This window comes from Borostomias antarcticus, assembly GCF_949987555.1.
Source record: "Borostomias antarcticus genome assembly, chromosome: 14".
In the NCBI taxonomy this organism is placed as follows: domain Eukaryota; kingdom Metazoa; phylum Chordata; class Actinopteri; order Stomiiformes; family Stomiidae; genus Borostomias; species Borostomias antarcticus.
Window position 1 is genome coordinate 19,719,144 of NC_140247.1, and position 16,586 is coordinate 19,735,729.

The 16,586-nt window shown below is 49.5% G+C and overlaps 2 protein-coding genes across 3 annotated transcripts in view; one reads left to right on the forward strand and one right to left on the reverse strand.

The window, feature by feature from the left end:
* fgf18a (fibroblast growth factor 18a) overlaps positions 1-80 on the forward strand; it is a gene marked incomplete at both ends in the record, with an annotated part of 14,839 nt that extends 14,759 nt beyond the window's left edge. Inside the window, one exon of the mRNA XM_084448602.1 lies at positions 1-80. This exon is cut by the window's left edge and continues 190 nt beyond it. Coding sequence (XP_084304728.1) covers positions 1-80 — 80 coding nt within the window.
* A 9,118-nt stretch (positions 81-9,198) lies between these two features.
* LOC311317641 (F-box and WD repeat domain-containing 11-A) overlaps positions 9,199-16,586 on the reverse strand; it is a gene marked incomplete at its 5' end in the record, with an annotated part of 23,829 nt that continues 16,441 nt past the window's right edge. For both annotated transcript variants that reach the window (XM_084448721.1, XM_084448722.1), the window contains 6 exons: positions 9,199-10,518; positions 10,853-11,017; positions 12,132-12,210; positions 12,427-12,537; positions 14,538-14,656; positions 14,850-15,099. In XM_084448721.1, coding sequence (XP_084304847.1) covers positions 10,856-11,017; positions 12,132-12,210; positions 12,427-12,537; positions 14,538-14,656; positions 14,850-15,099 — 721 coding nt within the window. In that variant the 3' untranslated portion in view covers positions 9,199-10,518; positions 10,853-10,855. The remainder of the gene's footprint in view (positions 10,519-10,852; positions 11,018-12,131; positions 12,211-12,426; positions 12,538-14,537; positions 14,657-14,849; positions 15,100-16,586) is intronic.

Consider the following 16,586-nt stretch of genomic DNA (forward strand, 5'->3'; position numbering starts at 1 on the left):
AGCAGCCCGACCTCACGCCCTTCCGCTTCACCACCGTCAGCAAGAGGACCAAGAGGGTCCGCGCCACCGGCCCCCGCTAGCCGCTGATGCCGGCGCCGCCACCACTGCCACTGACTGACGACGTGCTTACCGCTAAGCTAACGGACCAGTTCTACGCCCCCACACCCCCCCCCCCCACGGCCCCAGACTTATCCCACCTGAGCCCCCACGGCTAACGCTTGCCTCTACCGGGACAACGGTGTCCCTTCCTTTGGGACTTTGACACATGCTAATCGGGCTAACGCTACGCCCAGCGACTTCCCACAGGGGCCCCGTTAGCTGGCCTGCCATCCCTTCACATCCTCCCCAGCCGCGCTAACCGCTAATGGACCCAGTCCACCTCCACCACACGGCCTCAACAGCCTGGCCCAGAAACACTGACAAGGCCCCCTGAAGGGCAGCCAAACTGAGGTCCGGGCTTTCGGCCCTACGTAGGCCTCGTTTCCCCCGAACCCACAAGCCTGAAACACAAACTTTGGACCATATTATCTGACGTTGACCAGGACACAGCTGGACCAGAAAGGAATATGAGAGTGGAGGGAGGGAGGGGAGGGTGGGGTATGAAGTGGTCTGTGGGACAGTAGCATGAGAGATCTCTGGGGGGGCCGGGCGGATGAGGGACGGAGGACGGATGACACAGGAAGTGGACGGATGACGCAGGAAGTCAGCGGGAGTCGGGGAAGCCGGTGGACTGATTAAACTCTCCTCTCTCTGTCTCATCCCTTTACTGGGGACAGATGGACGAACGACTGAATGAATGAATGAATGACGGATGAGTAACTGTGTATATGTGTGTGTTTGTATACGTGTGTGTGTGTTTAAGGGCACCAAAGACCATTTGTGAAGCTGGTTGAAGAGACTCTAGAGTGGGACTATGCATGCCCTATATAAGCCCCTGACAACTCACTGACAGAAGCTTTACAAACTGGAATGTATAAACCGAAAAACCAAACCCACCAAGAACCTACGAACCGACCAAAGAGAACTGGAGACCGGCGACATGACGCCACGCCTCCTCCCCAAGCCCCGCCCCCGGGACACAACACCCTCTGCTTATAGGTCCAGAGGGTGACGGACGAGCGGGGCGCAGGGGGGGGGGGGGAGCGCCTTCTCTTCATAGTAGCGTTGCTATAGAAACGACCCAGGGGACAACGCTCCCGTGCGAAACCATGGATACAGAATGCTGCTATAAGGACATTCAGTGGAACACCAAAGTCTCATGATACACACAAAAAAATAAATATTAAAGGGAACAATTTATTAAAAGCTATATATATAAAGATGACAAAAAACTCCAAATAAGCGATCTTACTATGATTGTTACTATAATTGTTGTTATTATGATAAAATTATTTCATTTATTTATTTCAGCTCTGTGTGCGGCAGTCTTTTTAACGTCGGTAAACTGTACAGAAGCATGCGTGCGCGCGCGTGTGTGTGTGTGTGTCGGCAAGCCTCGATTCTCTATTTAATTACTATTACATCACCATTCCCTCAGACAACCTTCTGCTGTCATAGACACTAAGGATTTTCACTATGACCTCTCTGAAGGTGGTCTCTGTCAGTCACCCAGCCCTCCGGCCGGCCGGTCAGTCCCGCTACGCTGGGAGGCTCCGGCACATCTCAGTCCTGGGAAGGAAGCCCTCCGTCGGCAGGGCTGGGAGCCCCGAGGCGTGGAGGAGCTGGAGGAGCTCTGGAGGAGCTATGGAGGAGCAGGAGGAGCTATGGAGGAGCTGGTGGAGCTCTGGAGGAGCAGGAGGAGCTAGGGAGGAGCTAGGGAGGAGCAGGAGGAGCTCTGGAGGAGCAGTAGGAGCTCAAGAGGAGCTCTGGGCAGCTGGAGGAGCTCTGGAGGAGCAGGAGGAGTTCTGGGGCAGCAGGATGGAGGGTGGGTGGGACGTGTGGAGTGATGGGAGCAACCTGTGGAGTTGAGACGCCAGCAGCGCGTGTCTCACACACTACAGACCCCCGCCCTGCTCTCTCTCACACACACACACGCACACACTTGTACACCGCTGCCTCACACACACACACACACACACACACTCGTACACCGCTGCCTCACACACACACACACACACACACACACACACACACTTGTACACCGCTGCCTCACACACACACACACACACACTCGTACACCGCTGCCTCTCACACACACACGCACACACACACACACACCCACACACTCCTACACCCCTGCCTCACACACACGCACACACTCACACACACACAGACCTCCTGGCGGGAGGTCATAGAGATGTCGCTGCCAAATGACCCAATCGCGTCTGCAGACACAAACAGCTGACTCGGGCGGGGGTGGGGGGGGCGTACCCCAGGACTGCGATTCCGAGGCAGGAATCTGAACTGAGGGGGGTTCTGGAACGTCGCGGTAGTTCCATTTGGGAATGATGGAAATATTCTGCGGAGCCAAACCCAGAGTGGAAGGTGTATGGTAATCAGGTCGGGGAAGGAATGACAAATATGTGCGTGAGAACGAAGCAGTGACCTGAGAGCTGCAGGAATTATGGGCCAAAATCCCACAGACGCAGAGGAAGCACACACACCCATGAACTACACACACACATACTCACAACCAGGGAGAACTACACACACACACACACACACACACACACACACACATACATACTCACAACCAGGGAGAACTACACACACACACACACACACACATGCTCACAACCAGGGAGAACCACACACATACAAACACACACACAACCAGGGGGGACTACACACACACACATACATACTCACAACCAGGGGGAACTACACACACATACATACTCACAACCAGGGAGAACCACACACACACACACACACACACACACACACCACCAGTGGGGACTACACACACACACACACACACACATACACACATACTCACAACCAGAGGGGACTACACAGACACACACATGCTCACAACCAGGGGGGAACTACACACACACACACACACACAACCAGGGGGGGACCACACACGCACGCACGTACGCACACACACACACACAAACAGGGGGGAACTACACACACACACACACATACTCACAACCAGGGGGGAACCACACACACACACATACATACTCACAACCAGGGGGGGGGACTACACACACACCCAGGGGGGAACTACACACACACACACACACACACACACACACACACACAACCAGGGGGGAACTACACACACACACACACACACACACACACACAACCAGGGGGGGACCACACACGCACGCACGTACGCACACACACACACAAACAGGGGGGAACTACACACACACACACACACACATACTCACAACCAGGGGGGAACCACACACACACACACACACACATACATACTCACAACCAGGGGGGGGGACTACACACACACCCAGGGGGGAACTACACACACACACACAACCAGGGGGGAACTACACACACACACACACACACACACACACTCACAACCAGGGGGGAACTAAACACACTCACACCCACGCTCACAACCTGGGTAGAACTACACACACACACTTCAGGGAATCTAGACATATCATGGCCTACTACACACTAGGCTTAGTCTACACCACTCACACACCAATACCATTTCAGTTCCAACTGACTCATATTGATCAGTCAGTAACACTGAACCACACACTAGCTATCTTTAACACTGAACCACACACTAGCTATATTTAACACTGAACCACACACTAGCTATCTTCTAACACTGAACCACACACTAGCTATCTTCTAAGACTGAACCACACACTAGCTATCTTCTAACACTGAACCACACACTAGCTATCTTCTAACACTGAACCACACACTAGCTATCTTTAACACTGAACCACACACTAGCTATCTTTAACACTGAACCACACACTAGCTATCTTCTAAGACTGAACCACACACTAGCTATCTATAACACTGAACCACACACTAGCTATCTATAACACTGAACCACACACTAGCTATCTTCTAACACTGAACCACACACTAGCTATCTATAACACTGAACCACACACTAGCTATCTTCTAACACTGAACCACACACTAGCTATCTATAACACTGAACCACACACTAGCTATCTATAACACTGAACCACACACTAGCTATCTTCTAACACTGAACCACACACTAGCTATCTTTAACACTGAACCACACACTAGCTATCTTCTTACACTGAACCACACACTAGCTATCTATAACACTGAACCACACACTAGCTATCTTCTTACACTGAACCACACACTAGCTATCTTCTTACACTGAACCACACACTAGCTATCTTCTAACACTGAACCACACACTAGCTATCTTTAACACTGAACCACACACTAGCTATCTTTAACACTGAACCACACACTAGCTATCTTCTAACACTGAACCACACACTAGCTATCTTCTAACACTGAACCACACACTAGCTATCTTTAACACTGAACCACACACTAGCTATCTTTAACACTGAACCACACACTAGCTATCTTTAACACTGAACCACACACTAGCTATCTTCTAACACTGAACCACACACTAGCTATCTTCTAACACTGAACCACACACTAGCTATCTTCTAACACTGAACCACACACTAGCTATCTTTAACACTGAACCACACACTAGCTATCTTTAACACTGAAACACACACTAGCTATCTTTAACACTGAACCACACACTAGCTATCTTTAACACTGAACCACACACTAGCTATGTTCTAACACTGAACCACACACTAGCCATCTTTAACACTGAACCACACACTAGCTATCTTTAACACTGAATCACACACTAGCTATCTTTAACACTGAACCACACACTAGCTATCTTTAACACTGAACCACACACTAGCTATCTTTAACACTGAACCACACACTAGCTATCTTCTAACACTGAACCACACTAGCTATCTTCTAACACTGAACCACACACTAGCTATCTATAACACTGAACCACACACTAGCTATCTTTAACACTGAATCACACACTAGCTATGTTCTAACACTGAACCACACACTAGCTATCTATAACACTGAACCACACACTAGCTATCTATAACACTGAACCACACACTAGCTATCTTTAACACTGAACCACACACTAGCTATCTTTTACACTGAACCACACACTAGCTATCTTTAACACTGAACCACACACTAGCTATCTTTTACACTGAACCACATACTAGCTATCTTTAACACTGAACCACACACTAGCTATCTTTAACACTGAACCACACACTAGCTATCTTCTAACACTGAACCACACACTAGCTATCTTTAACACTGAACCACACACTAGCTATCTTTAACACTGAACCACACACTAGCTATCTTCTAACACTGAACCACACACTAGCTATCTTCTAAGACTGAACCACACACTAGCTATCTTCTAACACTGAACCACACACTAGCTATCTTCTAACACTGAACCACACACTAGCTATCTTTAACACTGAACCACACACTAGCTATCTTTAACACTGAACCACACACTAGCTATCTTCTAAGACTGAACCACACACTAGCTATCTATAACACTGAACCACACACTAGCTATCTATAACACTGAACCACACACTAGCTATCTTCTAACACTGAACCACACACTAGCTATCTATAACACTGAACCACACACTAGCTATCTTCTAACACTGAACCACACATTAGCTATCTATAACACTGAACCACACACTAGCTATCTATAACACTGAACCACACACTAGCTATCTTCTAACACTGAACCACACACTAGCTATCTTTAACACTGAACCACACACTAGCTATCTTCTTACACTGAACCACACACTAGCTATCTATAACACTGAACCACACACTAGCTATCTTCTTACACTGAACCACACACTAGCTATCTTCTTACACTGAACCACACACTAGCTATCTTCTAACACTGAACCACACACTAGCTATCTTTAACACTGAACCACACACTAGCTATCTTTAACACTGAACCACACACTAGCTATCTTCTAACACTGAACCACACACTAGCTATCTTTAACACTGAACCACACACTAGCTATCTTTAACACTGAACCACACACTAGCTATCTTTAACACTGAACCACACACTAGCTATCTTTTACACTGAACCACACACTAGCTATCTTTAACACTGAACCACACACTAGCTATCTTTTACACTGAACCACACACTAGCTATCTTTAACACTGAACCACACACTAGCTATCTTCTAACACTGAACCACACACTAGCTATCTTTAACACTGAACCACACACTAGCTATCTTTAACACTGAACCACACACTAGCTATCTTTAACACTGAACCACACACTAGCTATCTTTAACACTGAACCACACACTAGCTATCTTCTAACACTGAACCACACACTAGCTATCTTCTAACACAACCACACACTAGCTATCTTCTAACACTGAACCACACACTAGTTATCTTTAACACTGAACCACACACTAGCTATCTTTAACACTGAACCACACACTAGCTATCTATAACACTGAACCACACACTAGCTATCTTTAACACTGAACCACACACTAGCTATCTTCTAACACTGAACCACACACTAGCTATCTTCTAACACTGAACCACACTAGCTATCTTCTAACACTGAACCACACACTAGCTATCTTTAACACTGAACCACACACTAGCTATCTTCTAACACTGAACCACACACTAGCTATCTTTAACACTGAACCACACACTAGCTATCTTCTAACACTGAACCACACACTAGCTATCTTTAACACTGAACCACACACTAGCTATCTATAACACTGAACCACACACTAGCTGTCTTTAACACTGAACCACACACTAGCTATCTTTAACACTGAATCACACACTAGCTATGTTCTAACACTGAACCACACACTAGCTATCTTTAACACTGAACCACACACTAGCTATGTTCTAACACTGAACCACACACTAGCTATCTTTAACACTGAACCACACACTAGCTATGTTCTAACACTGAACCACACACTAGCTATCTTTAACACTGAACCACACACTAGCTATCTATAACACTGAACCACACACTAGCTATCTTTAACACTGAACCACACACTAGCTATCTTTTAACACTGAACCACACACTAGCTATCTTTAACACTGAACCACACACTAGCTATCTATAACACTGAACCACACACTAGCTATGTTCTAACACTGAACCACACACTAGCTATCTATAACACTGAACCACACACTAGCTATGTTCTAACACTGAACCACACACTAGCTATCTTTAACACTGAACCACACACTAGCTATCTATAACACTGAACCACACACTAGCTATCTTCTAACACTGAACCACACACTAGCTATCTTCTAATACTGAACCACACACTAGCTATCTTCTAACACTGAACCACACACTAGCTATCTTTAACACTGAACCACACACTAGCTATCTTCTAACACTGAACCACACACTAGCTATCTTTAACACTGAACCACACACTAGTTATCTTCTAACACTGAACCACACACTAGCTATCTTTAACACTGAACCACACACTAGCTATCTTCTAACACTGAACCACACACTAGCTATCTATAACACTGAACCACACACTAGCTATCTTTAACACTGAACCACACACTAGCTATCTTCTAACACTGAACCACACACTAGCTATCTTTAACACTGAACCACACACTAGCTATCTTCTAACACTGAACCACACACTAGCTATCTATAACACTGAACCACACACTAGCTATCTTCTAACACTGAACCACACACTAGCTATCTATAACACTGAACCACACACTAGCTATCTTTAACACTGAATCACACACTAGCTATCTTTAACACTGAACCACACACTAGCTATCTTCTAACACTGAACCACACACTAGCTATCTTCTAACACTGAACCACACACTAGCTATCTTCTAACACGGCCAACTCCTCCCACCAGCGCAGGGACATAAACAGGCCCAGCCTGGGGAACCTTATCCATAAAAGGTCTCTGTACATGTTCCCCTCAAATCGTTCCCAAAAACTCAATCAGGTATCCCACCCATCGGAAGCAGGGTAACCTTCCACGGACCATATAAACGTTCATCAACCACACGCTTAACTTCTCACAGGCGCCACATCGGACGGCAACCAAGCAGGTTCATTAGGTGAGAGCGGTACCGTATCTGTTTGTGAACAGGTTGTTTTGGTGCGTTTACACAGTAGGTCGGCTCTCCTCATAGTCGGCGAATCTGACTGTGGTCATGGCGCCACCTGGTGTCCATCTCTGAAATAAACAACACATCCACACCGTACTAAGAAACCCGAGGCTCTCTAGAAGTGGGTCCTTCCTTCCGTGGAAGTCACAGACGGGTGTGAGCTGTGGGAAGGAGCACAGGCCATCGCCCACGCCGTGGTTTTAGACCAGAGATGATGTGGAAGGTGGGCAGGAAGGAAGGAAGGAAGGAAGGAAGGAAGGGAGGGAAGGAAGGATGCATCTCAGAGCGTTCGAACGGAGCCTCAGTCCCAGTCGTATGTAGGTAGGATGGGTACTGGAGTGGCCTCTGAGGACAGTGATTCTCTCTATCGCACGCGCGCGCGCACACACACACACACACACAGTGACGATAGAACTGTAATTGGAGGAACAGAGGAGGAGGCAGTCATCATGTTATAGTTCTAGGAGGCAGTGGTTCATGTTCTAGTTCTAGGAGGCAGTGGTTCATGTTATAGTTCTAGGAGGAACAGACGAGGAGGCAGTGGTTCATGTTATAGTTCTAGGAAGCAGTGGTTCATGTTCTAGGAGGCAGTGGTTCATGTTATAGTTCTAGGAGGAACAGACAAGGAGGCAGTGGTTCATGTTATAGTTCTAGGAGGCAGGGGTTCATGTTCTAGTTCTAGGAGGCAGTGGTTCATGTTACCGTTCATGTTATAGTTCTAGGAGGCAGTGGTTCATGTTCTAGTTCTAGGAGGCAGTGGTTCATGTTATAGTTCATGTTATAGTTCTAGGATGTAGTGGTTCATGTTATAGTTCATGTTATAGTTCTAGAGGCTCGAGGCTCTCAACACTTCCACCAATGTCAAGTACTTTATTCACAATAATGTCATTTTCTTTAAAAAATCCATTTTAATATACAACACAATTTGAGACGAGACACGATTCTGTTTACAGCTAAAACTGAGCTCCGATTCCCAGCTTCTCACATACCCAAAGCAAGCACATACGACCATGAGAGGAAAGAGAGAATGTGAGAGAGAAAGAGAGAGAATGAGACAGTGAGAGAAAGAGAGAGAATTAGACAGTGAGAGAAAGAGAGAGCGAGAGAGAGAATGAGACATTGAGAGAAAGAGAGCGAGAGAGAATGAGACAGTGAGAGAAAGAAAGAGAGAGAGAGAGAGAATGAGACAGTGAGAGAAAGCGAGAGAGAGAATGAGACGGTGAGAGAAAGAGAAATGCTTAGTATGATTTTACGAAGAACAAAATGATTTGTCAATTAAAAAAAAGAAAAAAAAGAAAAAAAACTATATATAAAAAAAAATAAACCTGTAAGAAAGATTAAAAGAGAAAACGGAGCAGAGGCACGCCGGGACGCAGTATCCACGGCAACCTCGCATGCACGTCTGCCGCTTCTGTTCCGTGCCGCGATTCCACAAAGTCCACAAACGTGAACGCGCTCACACACACTCTCCTTCCCTCCAGTGTGTGTGTGTGTGTGTGTGTCCTGCGCGTCCCCAAACGTGTGTGTGTGTGTGTGTCCCGGGGTGAAAAGGCAGGAGGGGGATGGGGAGAGAGAGGGGAGGGCCGTCAGCTTCTCTCTCTCCCTCCTCTCCTCCCTCAGCTGCTCGTCCATCTGTCCGTCCTCTCGGAGCTGAGCAAAGAGTCTCTCTCTCCCGTAGCCTGGCTCCGAGGTCATCCGTGCTGTCCTGTGCCACCGTGTGTGTGTGTGTGTGTGTTGGGGAGAGGGTGAGAACTTTTAAGAGTAGAAACCGCTCGGCGAGGAAGTGTGTGTGACGGTGAGAGTGTGTGTGTGTTGGGGAGAGGGTGAGAACTTTTAAGAGTAGAAACCGCTCGGCGAGGAAGTGTGTGTGACTGTCGCAGTGAGAGCAGTTTTGACAAGGCCTGGTTAGAATAGTGTTCACAACATAAATTAGAGAAATAACGTGTGTGTGTTTGTGTGAGGGAGAGAGATTGTGTGTTTGTGAGGGACAGCGATTGTGTGTGTGTGTGTGTGTGTGTGAGGGAGAAAGATTGTGTGTTTGTGAGGGAAAGTAATTGCGTGTGTGTGTGTGTGTGCACGTGGGGGCTCTTCAGTTAGGTGCTTGAATAAAGACAGTGGCAGGATGTGGACAAGTCTTTGTCAGAATGGGAGGGGCCGGGGGGGGGGGGGGGGGGGCAGAGAGATGACAAGGGGGAAGCTGGTTGGCTCCTTTCTACGACGGACACACCCATCAGCCAATCAACCCGCAGCTCCTCCAGACACCGCTGTGGTGCATGGCGCCACCTACAGGAGAGAGAGGAGAGGAGTCAATGCGGCAATCTGACACGTGTGTTTCACCAAAGGGATTCCTATAAGAAGTGGATACTCAATGCCCACTAAAGTTTAAAAAAAATTCAAATAAAACGCCTGGATTACGCCATCGGCCTAAAATGGTAGGTGTTCATTGGTCGACTGTGTTGATCTGCGTGTTGATTGGTCGCCTACTCTGCCAGAACAGCAGACAGGAAGTCCTCTCCCCGGGGGTTTGCGCCCACGTTCGTATCCGTGTTTGTCCTCTAAGCTAAGAACCACCGCTGGACACATCGCTGTCCAGCTACGAACGGGGGGGGGGTCTGACCTGCTATCTGGAGATGTAGGTGTAGGTGCGCGAGGGGGACCGCCCCTCCGGCTGGCCGTTGGTCGACACGTTCAGGAAGTCCCAGATGAGGATGGTGTCGTCGTGAGAGCTGCTGATGATCTGGAACTCGTCGAACTGCAGCCGGAACACGCGGCCCGAGTGTTCCTGCGACGCGGCACGCACACACACACACACACACACACACACACACACACACACACACAGAGAGACCATCACGCGTGTGTATGGGCGGGGGGGGGGGGTGGGGGGGGGGGGGGTGACAGATCCTTGATGCTGGGAAGACACGTGTGCTAGGGATGTTAATAGTTAATCGACTATCGATTAATCGTCGATAAGAATTTACTCGTAAGATTTGGTTACTCAATTAATTGCTTGTTAATGGAACATAACTTTTTTGGGGGGAACGTTTTAAACAGTAGTTGCGTGAAATGTTTTTTTTAATTATTTTTTTATTTCTCATTTTATTTATTTATTTGAACAGGGACAGTACACATTGATCAACCACAGGGGTAAATGTGTCAGTCTTAGCAAAAAAGCTCAATTTCAGGTGCAGTCCTTGAGGCCAGATATAACAAGCCATCGCTTAATGGAAAAAGGTTCTAGTTAAAAACATAGCCCACACTAGACAGACTCTGCTAAAACAGACAGCAAAGACAGCAACAGGGCAGACACATGAGACAGACATTTAGTTCACTTATTCGCTTGGGAGAGTCACGATTCATGGTCACACAGTTGATTGTTGAGAAGCCAGTTCTTCAGGCCGAGTTTAAAAGGGTGATACGTTTAAAAGAGTGATACGCTTAAAAGAGTGATACGTTTGAGCGGTGCGTATGTGCAGAGGCAGGGCGTTCCAGAGGTGCGCTGCTTTTAGAGAAAATACAGACTGGCTGAAGGAACTTCTCCTATATGGAGCAGCACAATCACCTCTCTCGACAGATCTATGAAATGTAATCATGATTTAGGGTCTGACTGCACATGAGGGCGCCCCGCCATGTAGTGAAGGCTAAGTGGGATGCCGGGAAATTTCAACGACACAGCGGAAGACGACACAAAAATGAAGCGAGCAAAGCGCAGTCCAGCACGGGACGTTCTTATCAATTAATCAACTATTGTTTGTTAAGGTTATCGATTAATGAAATTCCTTGAAATTTGCAACCCTAACGTGTGCTGTGAGCGTACTCAGCGAGAGATGGGGGGGGGGGGGGGGGGGTGGCGGGGAGGGTTTGGGGAGGGGGGGGGGACAGATACGCGTACTCACCACCAGCGTGCGCAGACACAAGGTGCTGGCCGGGGCGCGGGGGTCCAGGGCCGCCTGGAGGTCCCACACCTTGATCTTACTGCAGAGAGAGAGGGGAGAGCTCAGAACACACTCTGTGTGTGTGTGTGTGTGTGTGTGTGTGTGTGTGTGTGTGTGTGTGTGTGTGTGTGAGAAAGAGAGAGAGAGAGAGAAAGAGAGAGAGGGGGGAGAGCTCAGAACAGACTGTGTGTGGGTGTGTGTGTGTGTGAGCGTGTGTGCGTGTGTGCGTGCGCGTGTGTGTGTGTATGTGACCCACCCATCGTAGGCTCCGCTGACGATCCTCTTGTTGTCGAAGCGAATGCAGCGAACCAGCTCCTCATGACCCTCCAGCACCCGCAAGCACGCCCCACACTCGATGTCCCACAACCTGGGGACGCAACGCCACGTCAACACAACAACAACCTGGGGACACAACACCACGTCAACACACTACACACACACCCTCTACACACACTACACACACCCTCTACACACTACACAACACACACCCCGTCTACACACTACACAACAACACACACCCGCAAGCACGCCCCACACTCGATGTCCCACAACCTGGGGACACAACACGTCAACACACACCCTCTACACACTACACACACCCTCTACACACTACACACACCCTCTACACACTACACAACAACACACCCGCAAGCACGCCCCACACTCGATGTCCCACAACCTGGGGACACAACACCATCAACACACACACCCTCTACACACTACACACAGCCAGGCCCGTGCATAAGGGGGGATAACGGGTAACGCTTCGGGGGGCCCAACCCTTAGGGGGGGCCCATGAATCAGCAAAAAAAAAAAAAAAAAAACGTTTTTTTTTTTTTTTAAAGTTTCCATCACTTACTAGAACAAAACTATATTTTACCCAAATGTGGTTCGTTGCTTTAATAAAATGTAGCATATTACCAAATTAACCCCTCCCCCAAAATGGTATAGCCCAAGTCCAATTGTGTGCAACGTCATGTGTGAAGTGCGTTGTTCAAAACTTACCCTACGCGGGAGAAAAAAAACTACTGGTCAATATCCACTTTAACTAGCCAGGTAACTTGTAAGTTGTATTGTTAGTAACAGGTAAGTTGTATTGTTAGGAATTAGCTACGCCGGGACCTACACATAAATCTGGATCTCAGAAAAGGAAGGAGAAAAAACACAGAGAGCAATCGAGGGCACTGAACCCAAATAAACAAAATGTTCTTACAAACTTTTTTGTATCAGCGCAGAAGAGCCAGGGTAATGTTAAATGCCAAGAAGTAGAAGAGCTAGCTAACGGAGAGCATTTATGGTGACATCTGCATTGCACTGCGGATATTTTGCACAATACCTGTAAGTGTAGCAGGAAGAGAGAGATCATTCAGCAAATTAAAAATAATAAAGAATTATATGCGCTCTATAATGAGTCAGGAGAGGCTCAATAACCTGGCAATACTCTATTGAGTGCGAACTAGCTCAGAAGATTGACTTTAAAGACATTATAAAGGACTTTGCATCCAGGAAGACCAGGAGGATGTTGCTGTAAGAGTCTGAGGCAGGAAGGAAGAAGCTATAAGGTAGGAAAATATACTTTCTACATCTAGGCATTGTGTTTCGAGTGTAGCAGATCTTTGTTGACCTGGTTGTAAGGGTTTGCGTGTGTGTGTGTGTGTGTGTGTGTGAGTGTGTGTGAGTGAGAGAGAGAGAGTGTAAGGGTGTGCGTGCCTGCACATCATGTGTGCTTATCTAGCCCTTAAAAGACTGCGTAAGTCTCTGTTTCAGAGCACATTGGGGGGGGGGCATTCACTGGACTTTTTCTGGGGCCCAGTCATTACTTTGCACGGGCCTGCACACACCCTCTACACACTACACAACAACACACCCGCAAGCACGCCCCACAACACCACGTCAACACACACATACACACCCTCTACACACTACACACACCCTCTACACACTACACACACCTTCTACACAACAACACACTACACAACAACACACCCGCAAGCACGCCCCACACATACAACAACACACACATACACACCGTCTACACACTACACACACCCTCTACACACTACACACACCCTCTACACACTACACAACAACACAACAACACACCCGCAAGCACGCCCCACACATACAACACACACATACACACCCTCTACACACTACACACACCCTCTACACACTACACACACCCTCTACACACTACACACCCCCTCTACACGCTACACACCCCCTCTACACAACAACACACTACACAACTACACACCCGCAAGCACGCCCCACACTCGATGTCCCACAACCTGGGGACACAAAGCCGTCAACACACACACACACCCTCTACATACTACACAACAACACACACACACACGCACGTACCGGATGGTGTTGTCCGAGGATCCGCTGACCACCAGCCGGTCTCTGTACTGCAGGCAGGCGATGCCGCGCTTGTGTCCGTTTAGCGTGCGCACAAACTCACACGTGCTGGTGCTCCACACCTGCAGGGGGCGCCACGCATGGTCAGACACACAGACACACACACACACGCACACACACACACACACACGCACACGCACACGCACACACACACACACATGGACCGAGCTAAGGGGTCAGACACACACACAGGGACCGAGCGAAGGGGTCAGACACACACACACACACGCACACACGCCCCCCCGCCCCCCTCACCTTGATGGTGCGGTCGCCGGAGGCGGAGACGATGTACTTGTCGTCGAAGTCGACCACGTTGACGGCGGCGCGGTGGCCGACCAGCACGCGGCGCAGGCTGATGTCGGTGGCGGACGCCATGTCCCACACGGCGATGGAGCGGTCCTTGGAGCAGGTGACCATCAGGCCGTTACTGAAGCGCAGGTGGAGCACCGCCTCGTTGTGATGGATCAGCGTGTTCAGCACCTCCCCCAACGCCACGTCCCACACCCTGGAGAGAGAGAGAGATGGGGGGGAGAGAGAGGGGGGGAGGGAGGGAGGGAGGGAGGGAGAGAGAGAGAGAGAGAGGAGGAGGGAGGGAGGGAGGGAGGGAGGGAGGGAGGGAGGGAGGGAGGGAGGAGGGAGAGGAGAGAGAGAGAGAGAGAGAGGGAGAGAGACAAAGAGAGAGAGGGGGGAGAGAGAGAGAGAAGAGAGGGAGGGAGAGAGAGAGGGAGGGAGAGAGAGAAGGAGGGAGATAGAGAGAGATGGAGGGAGAGAGAGAGGGAGGGAGAGACAGAGTTGGAAAGAGAGAGGGGAGAGAGAGGAAGAGGGAGGGAGAGAGGGATGAGAGAGGGAGAACGAGAGGGAGGAGAGAGAGAGAGAGAGGGAGACAGAGAGAAAGGGAGGAGGAGGGAGAGAGAGAGAGAGAGAAGGGAGGGAGAGAGGGAGGGAGAGAGGTAGAGAAGGAGGGAGATAGACAAAGAGAGAGATGGAGGGAGAGAGAGAGGGAGGGAGAGACAGAGTTGGAAAGAGAGGGAGAGAGGGAAGAGGGAGGGAGAGAGAGAGAAGAAGGAGGAGAGAGAGGGAGGTCGAGAGAGAAAGAGGGAGAGAGAGGGGAGGGAGAGAGAGAAATAGATAGAAAGACAGAGGGAGAGAGATGGAGGGCAGGAGAGGGAAGAGGGGGAAGAGGAGAGGGAAGGAGAAAGAAAAGCAGGATGGGTGAAAAAACACGGAGGAGGTAAAGAGAGAACGGAGAGAGTTGGAGCGAGAGCAGGTGAGAGAGAGAACAAAGGAGAGAAGACATGAACATTAGCCTACAGGACAGTGACAGGAACAGCCCCCTCCGACCTCCACGCCACGGTCAAGCCCTACACCCCCCTCCCGACACTCCGAGGCCCCTGCGCACGCCCCTGCGCACGCACACACACACACACACACACACACACACACACACACACACACACACACACACACACACACACACACACACACACACACACACACACACACACACACACACACACACACACACACACACACCTCTCCCCAGGGAGCGGATGGTTGCGAGGTGTTTTAAGGAGCTCCTGTGCCGGCGGGCCCACTTAAGGATCCAACGCTGCACGCCGACTCTGGAAAAGCTGACCGCCGGTCACCGAGGCACAAACGAGCGCCCGGCGAGCCCCCGCCCATCAGGAAGTGAAGTCACCTTTTCCTTGGACGCCGCGCCCCAGTAGCGGGGGAGGGGGGGGGGGGGGGGAGGGCGGCAAGGGGTGTGAAGTAATACGACTGGGGGAGGTCGAGCTTCTGTGGGTCGTCACGCCGCCGCTGGCGCCGGGCGCTGCCAGGGAAACGTTGGCGTGGAGCCCCGGGCCGCTGGAGGACGCGTGGCGGCGACGGAGCGCGGCGTTCCGAGGTCGGTGCGGGGACAGGTGGGTGGGCGGAGGTTGGCCGGTTCAGATCCCGACAATAGACACGCGGCGTGGGGTGGTGTGGGCGGGG